Source organism: Lepidochelys kempii, chromosome 26 (genome assembly GCF_965140265.1).
Source record: "Lepidochelys kempii isolate rLepKem1 chromosome 26, rLepKem1.hap2, whole genome shotgun sequence".
NCBI classification, from domain to species: Eukaryota; Metazoa; Chordata; order Testudines; family Cheloniidae; genus Lepidochelys; species Lepidochelys kempii.
Genome location: NC_133281.1, coordinates 1,598,651 through 1,620,874, shown reverse-complemented (window position 1 = coordinate 1,620,874; position 22,224 = coordinate 1,598,651). Strand labels below are relative to the sequence as shown.

General features: G+C 47.0%; 1 protein-coding gene across 6 annotated transcripts in view; it reads left to right on the top strand.

The window, feature by feature from the left end:
* TACC1 (transforming acidic coiled-coil containing protein 1) overlaps positions 1–21,056 on the top strand; it is a 150,939-nt gene extending 129,883 nt beyond the window's left edge. For 4 of the 6 annotated variants that reach the window (XM_073324733.1, XM_073324731.1, XM_073324729.1 and 1 more), the window contains exons 6-13: positions 5,674–5,729; positions 9,536–9,664; positions 10,772–10,848; positions 11,663–11,706; positions 12,320–12,480; positions 13,515–13,621; positions 14,620–14,740; positions 15,745–21,056. In XM_073324733.1, the coding sequence (XP_073180834.1) occupies positions 5,674–5,729; positions 9,536–9,664; positions 10,772–10,848; positions 11,663–11,706; positions 12,320–12,480; positions 13,515–13,621; positions 14,620–14,740; positions 15,745–15,813 (764 nt within the window). In that variant the 3' untranslated portion in view covers positions 15,814–21,056. The remainder of the gene's footprint in view (positions 1–5,673; positions 5,730–9,535; positions 9,665–10,771; positions 10,849–11,662; positions 11,707–12,319; positions 12,481–13,514; positions 13,622–14,619; positions 14,741–15,744) is intronic. The other 2 variants (XM_073324732.1, XM_073324730.1) reach the window with 1 other exon arrangement.
* The last annotated feature ends 1,168 nt before the right edge of the window (positions 21,057–22,224 follow it).

Below are 22,224 nucleotides of genomic sequence, written 5' to 3'. Positions count from 1 at the left end.
AGCAGTGTGCCCTTGTTGCCAAGAAGACCAATGGCATTTTGGGATGTATAAGTAGGGGCATAGCGAGCAGATCGAGGGACGTGATTGTCCCCCTCTGTTCAACATTGGTGAGGCCTCATCTGGAGTACTGTGTCCAGTTTTGGGCCCCACACTACAAGAAGGATGTGGATAAATTGGAGAGAGTCCAGCGAAGGGCAACAAAAATGATTCGGGGTCTGGAACACATGACTTATGAGGAGAGGCTGAGGGAACTGGGATTGTTTAGTCTGCAGAAGAGAAGAATGAGGGGGGATTTGATAGCTGCTTTCAACTACCTGAGAGGTGGTTCCAGAGAGGATGGTTCCAGACTATTCTCAGTGGTAGAAGAGGACAGGACAAGGAGTAATGGTTTCAAGTTGCAGTGGGGGAGGTTTAGGTTGGCTATTAGGAAAAACTTTTTCACTAGGAGGGTGGTGAAATACTGGAATGCGTTACCTAGGGAGGTGGTAGAATCTCCTTCCTTAGAAGTTTTTAAGGTCAGGCTTGACAAAGCCCTGGCTGGGATGATTTAATTGGGGATTGGTCCTGCTTTGAGCAGGGGGTTGGACTAGATGACCTCCTGAGGTCCCTTCCAACCCTGATATTCTATGAAATCCAAGTGACCTCAAAATAACCTCTAACAGCAAACAGAGCCATTTGAGCAGCAGCATCCCACATCTTATTTACATTAATTGGGCAGGAAGCTACAGTATGTTCTAGTTAAAGGCTCAAATTGCTCATCTGTATTATTTACATTATGAAAAATCAGTGATTGTAGGTTGTTTTTATGTAGGCCCTTTTTATTTTAGTGCTATATAGAAGCTGATGGCATTACATTAGAAAGTTCATCTCCATCGCCACTGACTGAAACTGGCTCAGACAGTGGATGTGCAGAATAAATCCAGGATCACAAACAGTCCCCTCTCCCATGATGCTGGTTCTGCTGGTGCCTTGCTGCTTCTGCAAATTCCCTGTCTAAGCCATGAGTCTGTTTTGTCACATGAATCCAATGCGGTGAAGTGGGACCAGCCTTTTGTCAAGCTGCAAACCGGCTTGTGCTCTTTCAGAACAATCAAATGTGAATCAAAAATCAGTTCCTATGTGTGCTTTTCTGCTTTTTGACACCTGCCCAGCGTGAGTGTGGGGAGACTGAGAGTCGGTAACTTGTGGACTGATATTTAGTAATGGTAATTAGAAGAAGCGTGAGCAACTTTGTGTTCAAAGCATTATTCAAATGTTAACTAGTCCTCACACAGCCCAATAAGATAGGTAGTCCCTCAAGGTATTCTCTTCATTTTACGGGTGAGGACACTGAGACACAGACTGGTTAAGCTGACTTGCCTAAGGTCACACATTAATTTGGGTTAGACTAGAACTTGGATGTGCCTAGATTTTAGTTCCAGGACCTGTCTACTAGATCATGTAGATCTGTATATTAAAGAATCATATAAATGAAAACTGTTCTGGATACGTGCCTGTAAGGACATTTGGATTTGCTAAGCAAGGTCTGTAGAAACAGTCGTGGCGGTATTTTGTCTTCTATTGAATTTGCAGCTCCAGCCAATCCATTCTGAAATCATTAAAAGTCAGCAAGGGTGATGTTAAATCAATGTCAAAGTTGCAGGTGAGAATGGCAAAAACTGCCACACTGAAAATTTACAGCCATCTCCTGGCCAGTTTTGTTTCTTACACATTAATCATTTCTCCTGAAATGTGAGAAAAAGCTGTAATAGTCTCTGTGGGCATATTTCCTGGAAGAGAGAATTCTTACTTCTCTCTACACGGGTGGTCACCGTTGATAATTAACTGAGCCACGAGTTATTGAGTATTCCAGGGAAATAAAGGTTTCGTGGGATAAGGAGAAAAGCTTTTATTTCACACATTTGTTCTTGTAGACTCGCAGGGCCTGATTCCCCAGCGCCTTGCTCCTTGGGTAGCCATGTGTCACAGTGCAAAACTTACACCTTTCCCATCATTCTGATTTCGTTGCATTCTGCACTCACTTTCCATTGAGGGAAGAGATTGGCCACGGTGCAGGGCAATGCAGAATCAGGCCTACTGGAAATCTAGACAATAAAAAATAACAATAGACCAAGTGGAGAAAATGAACCAGAATTTGTAGCAGTGGAGAGTGGGCTCTTTACTTCCTGCTTTCCGTCGTCCTTGTATTCTGATGGTACATTTGCTTTTGCCTTATTAGTGAGTGAAGAGCCAGTCACATTCACAGAGCACCAAAGTGTAATTTAGGAACATAGGGCTCGTAATTTATATACTGCAGTCCTTTAGAGTTGCAGGATATACTCAGACATCAGTTACTGGAGGAGACAGCTTTTGTCTACTCTCCTCTGCTGCTGGTGAGAATAGAAAGGGACACATGAACCACTCTGTTGACAGATCATCAGCCCCAGTTGGTGTGAGGCTTATATTTGTGTTATTCAGAGTGGGGGGAACAGCTGTTGCTTGTCACCACCTGCAATATCAACAGCCTTTCATCCCAAATGATCCCTCCACTTTACAAACACTATATACATGTGAGCCATTTTAACCATCACTGAAATGCAGACACCTCTGAGGTGGAACACAGCACCAGTAATTAACCCAATGGAATGAATTTACCAAGGGTTGTGGTGGATTCTCTATCACTGGCATTTCTAAATCAAGATTGGACGTTTTCCTAAAAGATCTGCTTTAGTTAGGAATGAATTCAGGGCCATCCTATGGCCTGTGTTATACAGGAATTCAGATTGGAGGGGCACAGTGGTCTTTTCTGGCTGCAGAATCTATTAACCTGTTTGGTAGCACGTAGGGAGTGAAGGATCTTGCACCCAGTCAGTGTTCAGCCTCACGTTTGTTGCTGATGGTTGTGCAAATCCAGATTGTGGAGACGGAGAGCGGGGGAAAGCTGCAAGAGGATCCTGTACACACGCCACACTGAGTGTAGTTCTGGAAAGGTCAGGGGCTGTGGTCAAAACTGCTCAGAAGCAGCACCCTGGGGGACTGAAATTGCCCTTCCACCTCTTGGCGTGTGATGGTGCCTCCAAGTGGCAATAGCAGCAGGGGAGAATATGGGGGACGAAGGCATGGTGGGCACCTCCCTCCCTCCTCCAGGAAACCGCCCAGCATTGCTACTGTAAGTGGTGATGGAGAAAAGGGGCCATCAGGGCAGCGTCTTGTCAAGCACAAAGGTGGGGAAAAACCCGGCCCTTAAATGCTTATTCGGACAGAGCTGGCTCTGAGGCCAAAGCACAGTGAGGGGACGTGTGCCTTGGGGCATGCGAAGCCAGAGGAAACCTGTGAACACACACCAGAGGAAAAATTTGGTCAAGGCTGGTCCTGACTCCCAACTGCTCTATTTCTTTTTCAAATGTCCTACAGTCTCCCTACATTTACCAACAATATGATGTAGATGGGGGTGAATTCGAAACTTGGGAGGTTCACTGAAAATGACTTGTCCCTGTCCAGGGTCAGGAGCCAGCAGCCGAGGAGAGTGGTGTGAATGGCACCTGTCAAGGATAAAGGCACGTTGCGGCATGGCCACAAAAGTGTGTGTGTGGGGGGGGGGAGTTGTTCCCCTCTTTGCTCTGAGTGCAACAGAAGGGAAGCCCTGCAGGGTGGGTAACACTGAATCAGCAAGCCCACCGCTTTCCTGCCACTCTTGTTCTTGGGTGCCCCTGTTGGGAGCGGGCCAGTGATTTTCGTTTGGAGGGGAAGAGTCCTCACTCCCTTGATTGCACTTATGTGGATCTCTTTATCCCCACCCCCATCGAGCAGATGGACACCAGCCCTGTACAGAGATGCCAAGGGCTGGCTGTGCTTAAGAGTGAGGGTCAAGGCCAAAGAGTGACACTTTCCAGGACGTGTGCTAGGTCATTGCTTAAGACAGGGATTCTCGTCTTTGGTCCTTGGTGACATCCAATAGTCCAGGTGTTTAATCCAACCAGCACTTAATAGTTTGTTTTAAAATGTACACTGCTTAATATTGCATAGGAAAGGCTTCATTGTCCTAATTCACACTAAAGGCTAGGGTGCGTGAGAATTCTATTTGCCGTGCAAACCAGTGGATTTTAATCAAAACAACTGTTTGCTGGGTGGAACAAAAACCTGGATGGTTGGAGAGCAAACTGAATTTGCTCAATGCAGTTTAAATTTGGAACTGTACTTTGCAGAACCCACAAACTTTTGATCAATTCCTACTCGTTTTTTGGGCAAACTCCTATTTTTTCGACCGTCCACTATTCACACACGCAACCCCGCACCCTTCCCCCCACCTAGCCTCCTCTGTCTTCTCGCACACATATCGCACAAGGGCCTGTAGTCTCCATGGTTACCACAGTACACAAGCTTGGGAAGTGTCTTTCCAAGCTTATTGTTGTCTCTTGCAGTGCCTGAGTAAAAATATTTTAAATCTCTATATATTTACTTAAAACGAGTGAGAGAAGCTTAGGATCGTGTGTGAGAGTGAGTGAGCACGCTAGGGAGTAAGTCTCATACCCAAAGAGTGAGATTTGCACCACCTTGCCTCCTGAAGGACCTCTCTCCAGACTGGCCTGCAAAGGATGTTGAATGAGTGAAGCAGTTCATCCCTTCTAAGCTCCATCACGTGATGGGTTTCGCCTTAACTCTGATCTCCTTTGTGCCCGTCCATTACTCCTGTCTTGTGCCATGGGCTGGAGCAAAACCTCTGTGCCTGACCCAGAGCTCTCAGGGTGGGCAGTTGCTAGCAATGCGGCATGTCATCTTATCCTGTAGGGACTATTAATTCTAATAATATGTTAGAACAATCCGTGACAAGAACCGGTTGGATAAACACCTGCCAGGATAGATAACACTTGGTCCTGCCTCAGTGCAGGGGACTGGACTAGATGACCTATCGAGCTCCCTTCCAGCCCTACATCTCTGTGATTCTCTGTTATGTTGATCTGACACTTCCCAAGCCAAAGGATCCCAAAGAACACCCCAAAGTTTACAAAGTACATGGATAATGACTGTGATTGTAGACACTCAAGTAAATCCTGTTAGAAAACAGGAAAAGTTCGAGATCTCATCTTCATGTGTATTTGTACAGCACCTAGCGCAGCTTATCTAGGGAGTTGTATGGCCCCCTCACCACAGTATCTGAGTGCCTCCTGGTCATTAATGGCTTGTATCCCCACAGCACGAATGCAGTAGGGAGGTATCATTCATCCCCATTGTACGAATGGGGAACTGAGGCACAGGATAGATTGGTTTGTCCAAGGTGAGGAGCTGGATTTGGGTCTCCTGAGTCTCATTCCTGCTGTGAGCTGTGATCCTCCCTGGGGCCCCTATTCAATATCAGTATGGTTTGGCACCTGTACCTACACAGAGCTGCTGCTTTGTCTTCCCCATACTTTGCCAGCTCTTTTGGAAAGCAGGTGCTGGTAACTCCTCCTTTGCTGCTGCCAGGGTCCCCCTGGGCAGGCATTTCCCTGTGTGTGAGGAAAACAGACAGACCATATGCTGACCCAAAATAAAACTGTCCATCCGTGTAAGGACAGGAACCCCGCAGAGCCTGGGATCCTGAGCCTCGGGGACTGGAAGAGATGGCCTTAAACTCTTCTATTCCAGCAAATCTCTGGGCTGGGGTGACAGTCATGCTCTCAAGGCAGCTGTAACACCTTGTGCCCTGTGTTTTAGGGTTCGAAAAAGAAACATCCAAACAGAAGGAGAAGGATGGGCCCAGCAGCACCCTGGTAAGTGCAGCTTCACCTTTACTCTGACCTCCCGTGGCTTCTCCTGTGCCAGTGACCCCCCATGAAACACTGTGATTCCCTACGGGTCTGATTCTTCAGCCCTTACTCACATTCCTTGACTTGAGCAGGGCTGTTTGCATGAGTAAGAAGTGCTCTTTGTGAGTATGAGCTGGGCCTCTGCCAGCATATTGAGACACTTGCATACACAGTGAAAAGTGGGAGACTATGCTGAATATACTAAGTGATCACCCCAAATCCCTGCTCTCTGACTGCTAATATCCCACATTCCTTGATACAGGCCTGAATCCTTCAGGGCACTGCAGAAATGGCCATGTGGCCTCTGGATCAGCCTCACAGTGGTGAGAAGTCTTTCTGAAAGCACCTCAGGAGAAGCTGCTTTGGGAGCTAATGTATTTAAAATTGTGAACTGGGGATTTAACCAATCCTGATTTCACAGCAGCCCCTGAAGTGCACTCTAGAGAGAGGCCTTCCTTCTGTGCTTGCGGCCTGAAGCCTTGTCCAGGCAGGCGGATGGGATGATGCTGGAATAGGAAGGTAGGCGAGGACAGGCAGGGGCACGCGAACAGTAGGCAGAGGGGATGGTACTTTGTACACCCAGGAATCCCGACAGGTGGGAGTGTGAGCCACACATGGTCAGGACTGAGCGATGAACAAGTGGATGTTCATGGTCCCCGGAGTCAGATGAGCAGTGGAGACATATGCAGGTGCTGTCGGAGCATTTTTAAGATGCCCAGATATGAAGCTTTACAACTGGAATGAAGTGGAAGGGAAGTCGGGGGACCAGACCAGTGACAAGGGAGAGTCTTGTCCCCATCACGTGGAAGCCTGTGTTGAAGAGCAGGCAATGCAGCCCGACAGCCGCAGTAACTCTCCGCAGGGACAGACGGTGGCTGTGAGGTGCTGGCAGTGACAGCTGCTGTGTTTGCCTGCGGACCGTCTCTGTGTCCTTACCAGCTGCCTTCCCCTTGCCATGTGCCCGGGGAGATTGGCAGGTGGTATCACGCTCTTGTGGACTCTCTCAGACCGGCAGTGTAATCCCCTTGCAACATGAATTGAATTCATGTTGCAAGAGGCTCTTTTAAAAGCTGGTGGGAAGCTGCCAGACATGCCCCTCAACGCACAGATAGTCTGCTGTCCTGATGGGCTGCATGCATGACCCCCTCTTGCATGCACGACCCCCTCTGTGCTGCATGCATGGCTCCCTCTGCTGGGCGATGCATGGAGCTGACGTGGTCTTGAGCCTTGGACTGGCCTGTAGCGTGCCGCAGCAGCGTCTGCCCCTGGGGCTGCCGGGGATGGGAGAAGAGAGGAAAAGTGAGCAAAAGAAAACACAGACGGGTGGAGCGAATAAAAATCCTGTGCCTCTCTGGAACCAGTCACAGTGAATAGCGACGGGGAAGTGAGCTCTCTCGCCCTATCGAAAAGGGCCCCAAACTCTGCTTCTGGAAGCCAGCTCGATTGCTCCCTCCCTACAGCCAGGATGGTGTCCGCCGAAATGGGGAGGCTGTCACACAGCCCTGGTGAGACGGAGAGCACTGCTGCTGCTGATGAAACGCCGTGTCCTCCCGTCAGTCGCTCTGTGTCCTGCTCTTTTAGCCTCGTGCCCAGCAGCACTGTTGGGAGCCTGGCAGCAGTGTCGGAGCGGTGACCGGCGTGCAGATAAAATCCCTTCCCTACTGCAGCAGAGCTGTGGGCAAGGGGACGTGCTACGCCAGCTCAGCTCCACGCAGCTGGGACAGCTCAGAGAGGAAGGTGGCAGGCAGACGACAATGAGATTAACGCCAGCTTTAACAACCCTAAGCCTCCCAAGGACGTTAGTAAAGCAAAGCAAGGGGAAGGTACTTGCTTTCTGTGGGGATTCCCAGCTCAGGTCTCCAGAGCCCTGCGGCCGTTCTAAGGGTTCAGTGGAATGCGCACTAGTCGATACAGGGAGGCTCTGGGGTGGACATGGGCATGCAGGGCTCGGGGGGGGGGGTTCGGCCACACGAGAGGGAGACCCTCCGCTCAGCCAGACAAGTCACGGTCCGTGTCCAGGGCAGCTTGTTTCTTCCTTGGAACTGGGAGGTTGGCAGGAAGGGGAGCAGCTGATTCTGGGATGGGAGAACATGGGGGATTGTTACTTGCTGAGTGCTCAGGAGCGTGTGCCCTAGTGTTGGGTGTCCGTGGGGAGTCTCCAAGCTACACCGAGAGCTGTTACTCCCAGGGAGCTCGTCTGCTGGTGCGCTGCATGGGCCTGGGCAGGGGTGGCGTTAAAGAGAGATTTTCCACCTGCACCGGCTTGCGGTCTAAGAGCATTTGTGCTGAGAGCAGCCGCCGCTCCCATTCCGGTGCTGTATTCACTCACCTGCCACTGTGCTGCACGATAAGAACTTTCACCCTCACAAACCAAGCGAGATTCTGCGTCTGGCTTGGTACTGAAAACCACTAGAACTTACTGCTCAGAGAAAGGGTGCTTTTCATTTACAAAATGCTGCACAAATCTTGACTAGCTCCTCAGTATAACGCTTCTCTGTTTATGGCCTGTGGCCAAGCAGCTAACTGGGAAGCGAGTGTAGCTAGGATTAGTGGCAGAAAATTAAGAAAAGGACATTTTAGGAGACTAGATGGAAGTTCTCTCTGGCAAGAGAGACTTTTGGTTTTCATGGCGTGTGTCCCGGATGAGGCTGCTTTGAGTAGTTGGTCAGAGAATATGCAGCAAGCGTTCCAGAGAACACAGACTGTAACGGCCCTACCCAATGACCTCCTGGTCTAAGGAAGCATGTTAAATACCCCGCTGGCCAGAGGGAAGGGGAAGGTGATCTGTGCCTGATCAGGGAGGCAATGATTGGACCCTGTCTGCACGGGGTGTCAGCTAGATGGCTGCTCTGCGGAGACAGACAATCGACACTGCTCCCTGCATGAAGGCTGTCTGACCCTAGAACCACTTGTGAAGCCCAGCAAAATAACCCAGGCTGAGCAAACGTCTATACAACTGCTGCCGGCTGTAGCGAATCCTGCATTAAATGGGAGGTGACTGGCACAGGATACGCTGTCCCCTGCAGGCCCTGACATAGGCTGCTGCAATTAACAACACTTAGCAAAGCTCACATGCCTGGAGCTGTTTTAAATGGGTAGCAGCACAGGGCATGTAGCAAAGGGATCGTGATGGTATTGTGGGATCTGACTCTGGCAGCATCTTCATTAGAAACTGTCTGATATAGGCCCTGGGAAATGGGCTTTCTGTCCTTTCTACGTTTGGTTTTAATGTAGCATCCTATTCAGGACTCAAAGTTTATTGGATTTATAACGGGTGGTAGCTTAGAGACAGAGGCCAGGCTGACCTGGAAGGGACTCAAACCTTTGCCCGTCAGGTGCATTAGGAAGAGACTTCCCTTGGGGCCCGTTTTCCTTTCACCGTGCACACATCCTGTGAGCTCCTGCTCCTCCTAGAGCATGCATCCAGAGGAGGACACCACCTCACTCTCCCATGGAAGCTGCATTTTCAAGTGACTTTGGAGGGAACCACACATCCAGCCTCAACAGAGGGTGGAACTGGCTCAATAGACAATGAGACCTGAAGGGGACTGGGCGTCACCGGAGTGATAGGGCTTGTACCCAGACCAGACACTGCACTGTTTCCTTCCCACAATGGAGACGGGCCTCTGAATTTTCAATGTACAAATACAGGATGGGTGGGCGCCTGGAGGAAGGACTTGAGAATGTGGAGACATACCCCAAATACAGGCAGCTGGGCAGAAAAGCTGCAGATCGAATGTATCATTGAGCGGTAATTCTTGTCACCGCAGGGCGATTCTGGACAGTGCTCAAAGGACAAAGCCATGACGACCAGAGCGAGTGGAAGTGAAAGTCCTCTGGAAAGCGTTTGCCTCAGTGAATCTGACAAAACAGCCGTGCTCACTTTAATAAGAGAGGAGGTAATGGTGACTCAGCACTGTCAGGGCTGGTGCCTGCTCAGGGCAGTAAAATGTGTACACCCGGAGCAGGAATTCATCTCAGTCCGTGTTTGTGAAGCAGCCAGCACCAGGAGGCCCTGATCTCCACTGGGGCCTCTAGGGACTGCGACATACTAATAATATAACCTCTGCTGCCCCACGTGCACCGCATCACAGGTGTATCCAGGATGTGGGAGCTAGCCTCCCAGAGAGGCAGAGATGCTGCAGGGTGACATTCTCAGTGGACACGGTGCGACAGGGGATGGATAATTCATAGGTTTTTAGAGTTTAAGGCTAGAAGGGAACAGTAGATCTAGTCTGACCTCCTGTATAGCACAGGCCATTACAATTTCACCCCATTACCCTGTATTGAGCCCAGAATCTTGTGTCTGGCTAAAGCACACCTTCCAGAAAGGCATCCAGTCTGGATTTTAAAGCATCAAGTGCTGGAGAATCTTTGTAGTTTGTAATCTTTCTGTTCCTCTTGGGTCCCCTCCCACTGTTTGGCCAGCAATTCTCCTAGCATGCGGAAGGTGCCTGCAAAGAAGATAGCAGCAGATCCCCACCATTCTCACATTTCCATCGTCTTGTGGCAAAAGCGAGACTCCAAAAAGGGAGAGTTTTATAGCCATGAATTTACCTAAGATCTGCACAGGTTCCTTACATAAAACACCCCCGGCTGAGCACCTGTGTTGATATGCGGTGGTAGGCTTTGGGGCAATCATCTCCTCATGCCTCAAGTTTGCCACTTAAAATTATTTTTCAAGTGACATAAGCATGTAATTTTCAGCAGAAATGCTTCATAAACGTTTGCAATTAGAGGCTCTGAATGTTTTGAGCCAGCAGTGGAATCTAGATTAAATCTTTGCCCATTGCTGGTAATCTTCTAAAGAGCTTTCTTCAGCTAATATCAAAATGTTAGGGGTTTGCATTGCTAGTGATTGGATTTAATGTCTCTGACTCTATGGCATTCCCAGTTCACAGTCTGAAGCTGAGCTTAGGTTGTAGGGCTCCACATCCCGGAAGACAGCCCATGAATGCCTGGGGGTAGAGAGTTAGAGTTTGCATTTTGTTTCCTTTACAATGCAGATAATCACTAAGGAGATCGAAGCAAATGAATGGAAGAAAAAATATGAAGAGAGCCGACAAGAAGTCTTGGAAATGAGGTAAAAATCTGCAGCAGGTCTGAGCAATTAGGTGTTCACCCCCATGTTATCCTCTAGCATTTCCACACAGAGCTACAGATCAAATCACGCCTGACTCTTGGGGGACTTTCCCTGCAGCCACTGGGGTATATTGAAGCAAAGCTGTTGATTTTGGGGTGCTGAATTGCTTGGTACTGAAATGCTGCTCATGCTTCTCTTCTTTTGTAACTCTTGTGGTTTAGTTAGCTTTGGTGGTAATAAGATAACATGGATAGCCATGCTCAGGATGGAACATGTTACAAGCCATGAGCTCATCATGCTCAGACTGTAACAAGTCTGTCATTTTCTTTGCAGCAAGAGTAAAATCCTATTAACTGTGCATGTCTGAGAGCCCAGGGGAAGGCCAGGTCAGCTGGGTGGAAGCTGAAGGCAGATATTACTGGAGAAGAGAGGAGGTGATTGAGAGGAATCAGAACTATAATCTAGACTGTGACTATACATACAGGTTTCAGAGTAACAGCTGTGTTAGTCTGTATTCGCAAAAAGAAAAGGAGTACTTGTGGCACCTTAGAGACTAACCAATTTATTTGACCATAAGCTTTCGTGAGCTACAGCTCATTTCATCGGATGCATACTGGGGAAAGTACATACATACAGTTTCAGACTGTGCACACAGGCTGCCTCTGGAACTGACTGGTGTCATTTTGTTTCCCAAAGCCTTAAGAAGTGTGCTTGGCAACAGCGTACCAGCTTCTGTTTGCCAGCAACAGAGCTTCACAGATAAAAACAAAACCCCAGACTGTATGTAAATGTCTCCTGTCCCCTTTCGTTCTAGGAAAATCGTGGCTGAATATGAAAAGACCATTGCCCAGATGATAGGTAAGGTCTCTCTGGGTGGCAGCCGTCACTAGCGTAAGGAAGTTGGTGGCCTCGGGATGGCTTGTGGGATGCTGATCACAGTAACAACACAGAGAAAAATGTACCCAGTTTCATCAGCTTCCCCTAGTTCAGTGCCCATCTGCTGTTACAACCAGGACTGGCCTCCATAAGGAGCGTGCAGCAGAATCCCTTATTCCCACTCCACCACCTGCCCTGACCAGCTTCACTCCGTCCTGACAAATGACCGTGAGGTTTTCTAAGTGGGAGGTTCCACGTGTTCCCATAGCCCTGAGGTTCCTCTCCATTAGACACCCCCCCCACCCGCCCCGGCTTTGCACCGCGACGATGTATGGTCCAGCCAAGGTAGGCTGACAGACGCTCCCCTGGAAGAGCCATCAGCAACATCCCAAGTTGGCCAGTGAGGATCGCTACAGTAATGCCAGCTGTGCTTTCATCCCTGCTTGCTCCTGAGAGTCCCTCCCACTTGGAACCCAAGCCAGGGCTGTCACGTGGCAATTTGGAGCAATGACCCCCCGCGGGGCCTTGGCTGCAACAGTCTCCATTTCAGAAAAGGAGAGTTTTGATGTAAATATAATTTACTTCTAATTCACAGAAGATGAACAGAGGACAAACATGGCCTCCCAGAAGAGTCTTCAGCAGCTCACAATGGAAAAGGAACAGGCCCTGGCGGACCTGAACTCTGTAGAAAGGTCCCTGTCGGATCTGTTTCGGAGATACGAGAACCTGAAGGGCATTCTGGAAGGATTTAAGAAGGTCCTTTACTCTCTTGGTCTTTCCTCTTCCTTGTTGTACCTCCTGTGCTGCCTGTGTGATGTCCTGTCCGATGGTTTCTGGTTAAGGGGTTATAGAAGCACACAGGATATTACTGTTTCTTGTCCAATACTGCTCTGGTCGTCTTATGTCCCCAACGCCTCTTTGAATCAATGCTCCTCGGTAGAGTTGGGCAAATAACAGATTTCTCAATACACTGGCAAGGCAAAGATTTCTTGTGGGGCGGGGGCGGGAGAGGACGGAATTGTTTTGGGTCAAATGGAAAATGAAATTTTTTGAAATTTTCAGCAAATCAGAAAGTAACAAAAATTCATTTCGGGTTGACCAGAATGTTTTGGTTTGATACGGAGCATTTTTTATAATAAAATTAAAGGACATTTCTAAGCTAAAAGTCATTTCAAATAAAAACACCAAGATGGTTTATTTTTAAAATGTTGAAACTAAATGTTTTAATTTTTTTCATTTGAAACAATCTGGCAAAATGGACACAAATTTGCAAATTGTTTTAATGTCACCAAATCTTCATTTTTCACCAAAAACAAGTCAAAAAATTGCCCAGCTCTACTCCTTGCCCTCAGTTGAAGGATGTTTCTGGTGCTCCTGTTTATATGTCAACATTGTGATGAATAAGCAGGGTACCTGTCTTGGCTGTAAATGTCACAGGAAGCCAGTGATAAGAGCTGCTGGAGCTGATCGCAGCAGGGAGCCTGTTCCTCTTTATAGATTTTACAGTCACATTCTCCCTGTACTCTGTGAACAATAGACATCAGAAGTAGCAGAGGGATCCAAGCAAAGGGCTGGAGCAAAGGCAAGGCATTATAAAAACACTGGGTCTGACTCCTGTTTACATTATCAGAGTAAAAGGTCATAGCATAAATGAGCAATCTGTCAGAAGAATAAAAAATACTTCCAAGTTGTGAACCTCAATTTCCATCTGGGTGTCAGTTTTGTAGTTGTGACATGCTCAACTCCGCTTCAAATTAGTCACCATTGTTTTTGCAATTTTTATCTTCCAGAATGAAGAAGCTCTGAAAAAATGTGCTCAGGATTACTTAGCCCGGGTCAAACAGGAAGAGCAGCGGTATCAAGCCCTGAAAATCCATGCAGAAGAAAAATTAGACAAGTAAGAATCCCAGATGTGGGCTCTGGAGAATGAAGACTGAGTCTGGAACTTTGGGAGACACAAGAATGAGTTTTAATTTCAGTCTTTCAGCCAGGTTTAGAAATAAAAAATTAGATTCAGACCAGAATCTTTGAAAGGATCTGTAACCTTGAGAAGGGTCCTGCTCATTGTTTAGAGGAATTTGAACTCCTGCAGGCTAAAGCAATCTGCATAACAGAGTTTGCAAATCTACCTTTCTTATCATTTGTGTTTTTATAGTGAGGAGGCCTGGATGATACTGCACTCTTATAATATTGGAGATTGTGAGTTAAGAATGGTCCTAAAGCAGCCAGTTATTTACAATATTATTGGCAATTATTTTGATGAGATATCCTTACTACTTAAAGTGTTATCACGGGGCAGCACATGCTGACTGGCTTTCCTAAAGTCCAGAGGCAGAGAATATCAGGGACACTGGGGCCTCTTGGTCTTAAAGCGGGAAGGCAGAGAACCCCTACCCATCACTCAGGGCTTGGCTACATGAGAAAATAGCACTGGTTTGACTTAAGGTGTGAATTTAAACAGATGTAGTTAAACCAGTCAAACCCCTGTGTCGACAGTCTGATTTTGGTATAAGGAGCTTATTTTGGTTCATCTTAAACCTGTTGCAGTTGACTTAAGCTACCCCAAGAAAAGTTGATCTGAAACTGAAAGCAGTGTGTCCACACAGGGGTTTGCCCCATCTTAAATAAACCAGTTTAAAAGCCAATTTAAGTTAAACCATTGCAACTTCCCCATGTAGACACAGCCTCAGAATCTATTGCTCATAAGCATGGAGGAGAACTGGAGCCAGCCCAGCAACTGCAGCTGTTACTGGCTGCTTTAATAGGTGACTTTATCCTTTGCTCTGTTAGGTGTTTAGATAACTGCACGCTGTGGTACTGTGTCATGTTACTCTGTGGGGCTGTGGCCAATGCGATAAATATTCGCACTCTCTCTCTCTCTCAACCCCAATGCAGAGCCAATGAAGAAATTGCTCAGGTACGCACAAAAGCAAAAGCTGAGAGTGCAGCTCTCCATGCTGGGCTACGCAAAGAGCAGATGAAGGTGGAATCACTGGAGAGAGCCCTCCAACAGAAGGTAAAGGCCCTTCGGGCACCGCCCCCGTTGTTGGTTTAGCTATTGATTTCAGTGGAAACAGTTGCCATTAAAGTGTCTCCTGCTGATCTTGGGATCATTCCTCAGATCACAGGTGGCGTGAGAGAGAAGGTCTTAGAAAATCTAGCCCGGAGCCAGGCAGAGTGAGGAGGGGAGGAATATAAATTCTGTTCTTTAAATCTCTGCCTGTTATCCACTTACCATCACACTGAACTATTGCTGTGGCTATGGGGAACAGCTGCATTTCAAGCTGCACTGTCCACTTGGGGACATGAAATCCAGACGATAAATGATAACCGGGGTGTCTCCATGCGGCTGTTAAACCCCCATGCACCATAGAGTGTGTGTCCCAGCTGATACTCGCCTTGAGCTGTATCAGGACTGTGCTCCTAGACAGGGGCCTGGGTCACCTGAGCTTGTGGGCAGTTAGAGCCGGAGAGCGATAGTTTGTGATTAGGATCCCCCAGCATCAGCCTAAACAGCAGATCCTGCAGGACTATCTTGGAATGCGGATTCCCGGCATCGTTCTAGGGAGCAGATCTCCTGGGGATCAGCGCGGATAGTGAATCTCTTTTTCTACATGCTTCTCTGCCGTTCACTCAGCTGGCACATGCCAGAGTGCCTGCATACTACAAGGATAGCTGCTTTAGAAATGCAGTGGATGGCGTTACAGAGGGATTAGTAGCCATAATCCTGTTTGCAGAAGTGAATGCCCTGATCTACAATGCCAACTGCAGAGCAGTCTCATTGGCCCCAGCACGCCACGCGATAGCATCCCAGGCCCTGCAGAGAGTCAGCAGTAGAAGCAGATTGGCTCTGCCTCCCTTTCCCCCCTCCCCCCGAGGGGCCGTGCCTTCCCTTTTATGATGATGATGATTTATTTGTATTACTGGTGGGAAAAGGGGCAGGAATTGATCACTCACTGGTTACACGTGGCCATCGGGGAACTTCAGCTCTTCATCTCCATGTGACCGTTTGTCTTTCAGAACCAAGAAATTGAAGAGTTGACCAAGATCTGTGACGAGCTGATTGCAAAGATGGGAAAGACTGACTGAGCCTCGCCACCCTTTGTCCAACACTCTGCACTTGGCTGTTTTTTTTGTAACGTTGAGCACCTTGCCTTATTCTCCAGGAATAATCTCCCCTGAGCAGAGAAAAGCACATGCACACAGCTTCCTGCCCCACTTGGCAGCAGGATCCCATCACCCCAGAGGCAAAGTGTCCCAAAGGGTTCTAGTCTGATCGTTTCAAAGGGTTTGCAGCCCCAGGTTTTTAGGGCTCAGCTCAGTTTCATCCCACACACACACCCTGGCGTCCACAGCATGTGGTTTTGATTAATTGGTTAATCCTACAGGTGAAATGGTTTGCCTGAAAGTGGTTTGATTAATTTCTGATATGCTGGTCCAAGTGTATATTCATGTAACATGTCATAGCAAGTCCTGATCCCATGACCTGCCAGCAGCTGGGGAGGGAAGCCCAAGTGTCTCTCTGGGTATGTCTACACTGCAATCTGAGGTGTGATTGCCCTTCAGGTAGACATACCTGCGCTAGCATGGGTAAAAATAGCAATGTAGATGCAGCAGCATGGGCTTCAGCAATGCACGTAGGTACCCTGGTGTGCTTGTACTGCCGTATCTACATCGTTATCTTTAGCCATGTCAGCCTGAGCTGCAGTCACGCCTCAGATTGCAGTTCAGAGGTACCCTTGGTCAGTGCACTTTATTGTCCTTGCACTAGGGCTTTCTGTTCTCTCTCTTCAGCCTTGGTAGGTCCTTCCTCACAGCTGCACACCTGGATCTTCCGTCCAGACAGGTGTGCGTGCATATTTGGTAACATACTTCATACAGCTCCTCTTGGGGTTGTACCACTTCCCCGTGCTGCCCTCTAGCACCATCATTTCCTGATATTTATTATTAGTATTTTAATAGTAATTCAAAATATGCAAAGCAAAACTCTTTGCTATTGGTTCAAAATGCTGCTGTGAGATTAGAGGAGTGACCTCTCCCTTTGGGGACTGCAGAAGAAAGGGAGCAGGCCCTAATTTATGCATATGGTGAATATCCTAAAATCCTTTTCTCCAAGTCAATACAGAATGCCATTTAAAACGATGCAAAATGCTCTGGACCGTGTCTTGCTCTGAGAAATGCCTTTGCAGTTTTTCGAATACTAAAAGAATCAGAAACTAGTACAAGCAAAGTCAGCTGCAAACAGCTATTAAATAAACTCGCAGGTCCAAATGGGCAGGAAACCGAATCATACTAGCTATGCAAGCAAACCACTCAGTGGAACTGTAGTGTGCATTTTCCCTTTATTTGCACCAATGCAGAATTGCTGAAGCACCTTTCATACTGCAGTAGAGACCCAGAAGTTCTGCAGGGTGACATATATTTAACTGTATGTAGATTGTTTTTGTACCTTACTTGAATACTGTTGCATGAGCCAACATTAGCAATGAGTTTTACCTGTTTGCGCATTGGCAGTGCTTTCCCACCCTGCAGAGTTGCAGCTGGTCTCATCCATGTGGTATTCACTGGGGTGCAGTACCCCCAGCCTGACAGCAGTGATGCTCACAAGCTGTATGAACTGCTCTGTCCGTACTAATTTCTCTTGGTCAGGGAATTATGCTTTGGAACCATTTGTCTGAGGTTTTGTGCAAACCAGTCCTGACCTTCAGACACCACTCCAGAACAAACCATGGGCTGTGCTAGACAACAGGTGTGGGGCCAGTGGGTCCTATTTTAAAGTCCTGGGTGGATAGTGGTGAAGTATCAAACCAGGGAAGGATTTGCTGTTTTGGAGCTGAGCCCTCGCTAGTGGCAGATATAAAAGTTTAGCAATCCTTTTGGCTGCTACCATTTCATAACAAAATCAAACCATTCTATTTTCTGGTTCCTAACATGGAGCATGCAGAGCACACGTCTTTCTGTATGAGCCATAGTTCTAAAATATACTTTATGAAATGTATTCTGTATAGAGATCATTATTATACATTTAACAAGACCAAGATGGTGACAACCTGCCCCTAGTACATGACGAGCTAATGGGAACAGTCTAGCATGCCCCCTTTTAAAGTAGTGTCCTTCTGTGCACTGGAGAAGGTCCCTCCGAAATTAGCCCAGGGGTAGTTCCCTTGGTGGGATATGGACCCCCAGCTTTTTTGCGAATATTGAGCTCTCTGTGGTGGCAGGAAGGGAAACCCCCCGTTCCTGTGCTGTTCCCCCATGTGCAGTAGTTACACAGCTCTCAAGCATGTTGGTAGGAAAGCTTGGGTCAGATAATCTTCAGAGGGAGATGGGTCACCTCTGTCCAGGCAGTACGTGAGCCAACCACAAAGGAGAGCATGCGGCCATGACGCTCCTCTTCCTGTCAACCTCAGTGATCAGGTTACACCAGAGGTAGCCAAATCCGGATGGCCGGATGCTTTAGAACGGATGCCAGAATCTTTTAATTTATTTATTATCATTATTATTGTTATTTTTAAAAATATTTTCTCTGGAGTCTAGACCTTGACTATACCTTAACCAAGAAATTTTGGACCTTGACAAAAAATAATTGATTGTCCCTAAGTTATACCATAGTTTAGGTGTGGCCAGACTGAAGTAGGACCATTCTCTTTAGCTCACTCGTTTCCAGGTTAGCCCTTTCCAGAACGCACCTAAATCGTGTTGTGATTCTTGAATAATAATAAATCTTTCTTGGCAGGTGGTAGCTAGATGTTACTACAAGTGGATGATGGCAAATAGATGAATGAAGGGTGAGCCCCCAAAGGTTCTGTTTAGGAAAAAAGTCAAACATTGAGATGCAGCTCTGAACCTCTGGGGTCTGCAGATTTGAGAGCAACCATTCTGGGAGGAGCTCGGCATCTCCACTTCCAGCCCCAGCAGGGATGGGTAAAAAGTAGAGGAAAAAAAGTTGTGTGGGGAAGGAGAGTTATCAGGTATTTTTCAGGTCCCAAAATAAGTTATTCGTTAATTTGGGTTAGTTTTGAGTTGGGCGCTAATTTCAGGTTGTTTTTTATTTTATCAGGATCCATTTAACTCTCCCCTAGTAACAATGGGCAAAATTCCAGCACAAGATCCATGCTCCACTCATGTCGCACATTAGGATTGTGGTGAGACTTGAGTAGTACTGAGTGGGCTAGTCCTCTGCACAGGTGTGAATTTCACCCAACGTGCTCAAAATGTTGAGTTTTCAGTAAAGCCGTTCATAGACATGGTTATAAAAGAGTAGCCAGGATCCTGGGCTGAGCTGCTTTCTGCAAACAGTGTCCGTGTTGTAGCAGAGTTTAGATCAGTGGTTCCCAAACTAGGGCCGCTGCTTGTTCACGGAAAGCCTCTGGCGGGCCGGGCCGGTTTGTTTACCTGCCGCGTCCACAGGTTCAGCCGATCGCAGCTCCCAGTGGCCGCAGTTTGCTGTTCTCAGCCAATGGGAGCTGCAGGAAGCGGTGTGGGCCGAGGGACATGCTGGCCGCCCTTCCCGCAGCCCCCATTGGCCTGGAGCAGCAAACCGTAGCCAGTGGGAGCTGCGATCGGCCGAACCTGCCGACGCGGCAGGTAAACAAACGGGTCCGGCCCTCCAGGGGCTTTCCCTGAACAAGCGGCGCCCCTAGTTTGGGAACCACTGGTTTAGATAGTAACCAAATGGCATTGAAAACCTGCCTGGCAGCTCCAGAACCAAATCTGAGGTTTTGTAAAACATTATTCTACTACCCAATTAGAAAAGCCTAAGAATAAACAAGAGATTGCCACAGAACTGAGAAGAGCTTTCTTAATAAAGCATGTTTAATAAAAACCCCTTTTATGTTTGAGTTACAGCACAGATTCTCCTCATCCCCAAAAAAATCCACATAAAAAAATTTAAATTATGTCCATTAGTGCACTCTTCCTTTGTTATGAATAGTCGTTTGATGTGATCTCTGCCCTCAGATATGATGCCCCATACTATGCCACTCATGTTCACTCCCACCTGTGTTAAGAGAAGCAAAAAGCAGGAAAGGTTTGCTTATTGAGGGCTAAAGTCTGGAGATGCAGCACATTAGGGCTCAGGGAGACTGATTCCTCAAATTGTAGCATGTTTGGAGGGAGCTGTCTCTCTGTGAGGTTTTGCTCCGTTGCTCTGAGATGATGCGTCCTTGCAGAGAGGTTTTATTAAACTCCAGAGAACACCACTCCATAAAATACAGTCATGAGTCTCAGTATCTCTATAGAACTGTAGCTTGCAAATTACAAAGTAAATCTTTAACAAACCTCCTGCTCATCCAAAGGTAAGAGAGCTGAAATGCAAGACAGTTCTGCAGAGAGCTCCTCCTCCCCATCAGTAGTAATCTGAGTTGAGAGCATTTTCCCATTTGTATCTGTTCCCCAGAGTCCAGTGATTGCACTTTCACTGTGTCTATCATCTGAGTGTTGTTCCATTTCTGTGCCTCTCAGCATGCCCTTAGAATTTGGGCAAATGAGATTCCTAAGGAATGATTTATTAACTATAATATGGTTATAGTTACATATATAATGGTTATAGTTATATATAATGGAAGATGTATGGAACTTTAAATCAGTGAGACTGTTTTATCTTGTATGCTGCTTTATAGTGTCCAGACCCAGAAGCAAAGCTTTGGTCTAGACTGGCTCATCATCTGAAGACCCTTCTATTCAGGTCTGCAAAGATGCCGCTCCATCTTTTGCCGTTCAGCAGCATTTGCAGGAAGATCTGAAAGTTGCTGCTGTTCTCTGTACAGGGAGATAATGGCAATACTCGAGCTTTGCTGAGTAATTTTTACAAGTGTCTTGTGAACACAAAACTCCTTCCCTGATGAACAAGCCAAGATGTATCGCTAATACCCGGAAACTTGCAAATGGCCATGCACCAAGTTCAAAGCATGATCTCTCTCTTTTTTCCAGTAGAATTGCACCATCCCTTTTAACTGTCAAAGTTGCCTGCCTGTAAAATTATTAATGTTGCCATCTACAAGTGTACATTTGCAATAGATCTCTTGTCTGCAGTAAAGTGCCAATTAATGACCATCCTGACTGCAAATCTGTTTCCACTGCATCCCTCGTGCAGTCTCTTCCCTCCCAGAGGCAGGAAGAAGAACTCTTTGCGTTGACTACTATCAGGATTGCTTTGTACAGTGTATGTAACTGCCATCTGCATAAATTTTATATGTACAATAATTTCCCTTTTATATGTCAGGTAAATATTTGTAAGAGTTATACTCACACAAATGAGATTATAATAATGATTACTAATATATTTTTTCCATGTTTCATTGCCTGAATAAAAACTGTATTTACCATTCTAGGATGCTTTTCCTGTATCAGAAATCATGTTTATTGTATGTGTATTGAGGACCTGATTCTGACCTCATTTACACAGGGTTAGGTGTCACTCCATTGATTTCAATGCAGTTACTCCTGATTTAGACCAGTGCAAGTGTGATCAAAATCAAATCCTGAGACTGGCTTTTATGGACTATAAAATGCACCCAAAATTAATTTAAAAATTGATTAATTTCCAGTGCCCTTAGGTCACGTGCTTTATAGTTTCATAGTAATTTGAGGGGATGTTCCCCTTATTTTGTGGGTTCACATGGTGGCATAGACTTTGGGCGGGTGGGCTGGCTGCAGAAGGGTGAATAGAGAGTTGTCGTACATCAGGAGACAGGATTCAGTTGTAATCCCAGCTCTGACGCCGATTCCCTTGATGGACTTAGATAAATCACTTAACCTCTCCTCTTTAGCTTCTCCATCTGTAAAAAGGCAGGTGTTTCCCAGGCTGACCGCGGGGCCGTGAAGGACAAGGAAGCATTGCACAATGTAAATGCTCAGTGTTAATATTCATCACTGATAACCCTCAGGCTGGGGGAGTTTCAAAGTAAATGGAGGTGGGGGATTTGGGAATGGGAGACCTGTGTCCAGCCTGAGCTGCAGCAAATGGGAGGAGGTGGGTTCCTTTTTTAGCACCGTAGATCGAGCTTTACCAGCGTTTTAAAAACCCACTGCAACGTCGGTGTTTTCCAGAAGCTGAGAAGCATTCTGTATGCAAAAACGAGTGGAACATTGTACCGTGCCCCACCAGGTTGCTTCCATGCTGTATTTCCAGCAGCTCAGTTCACCTTGCCAGGACACAGCTCTCTAAGGGAAGAAGAACATTTCAGTAGTGTGTACAATTGCTGAACTGCCCAAAGCCCTGCCATTCTGAGTCCTGTACCCCCGTCTCCCCCATCTGAGAAACAACTGGATCCTTTGCATTAGACTTCCCCAGATTGGAAACAAGCCTGTGTAGTTTGCTGGAGCTGGGTAGTAAATCTCGTACATGCAGCCAGAGCAATGGGGAGGTGCATGTTAAAGGGATTTAAATAAATGATCATTGATACTTTTCCTCTCTGTGTGAGGATCCCAGAATGCTTTGGCAAGGGTAGGGCAGTGTCACTGTTCCCCCTTTTCTTTGAACAGGTGGGAAAACTGAGA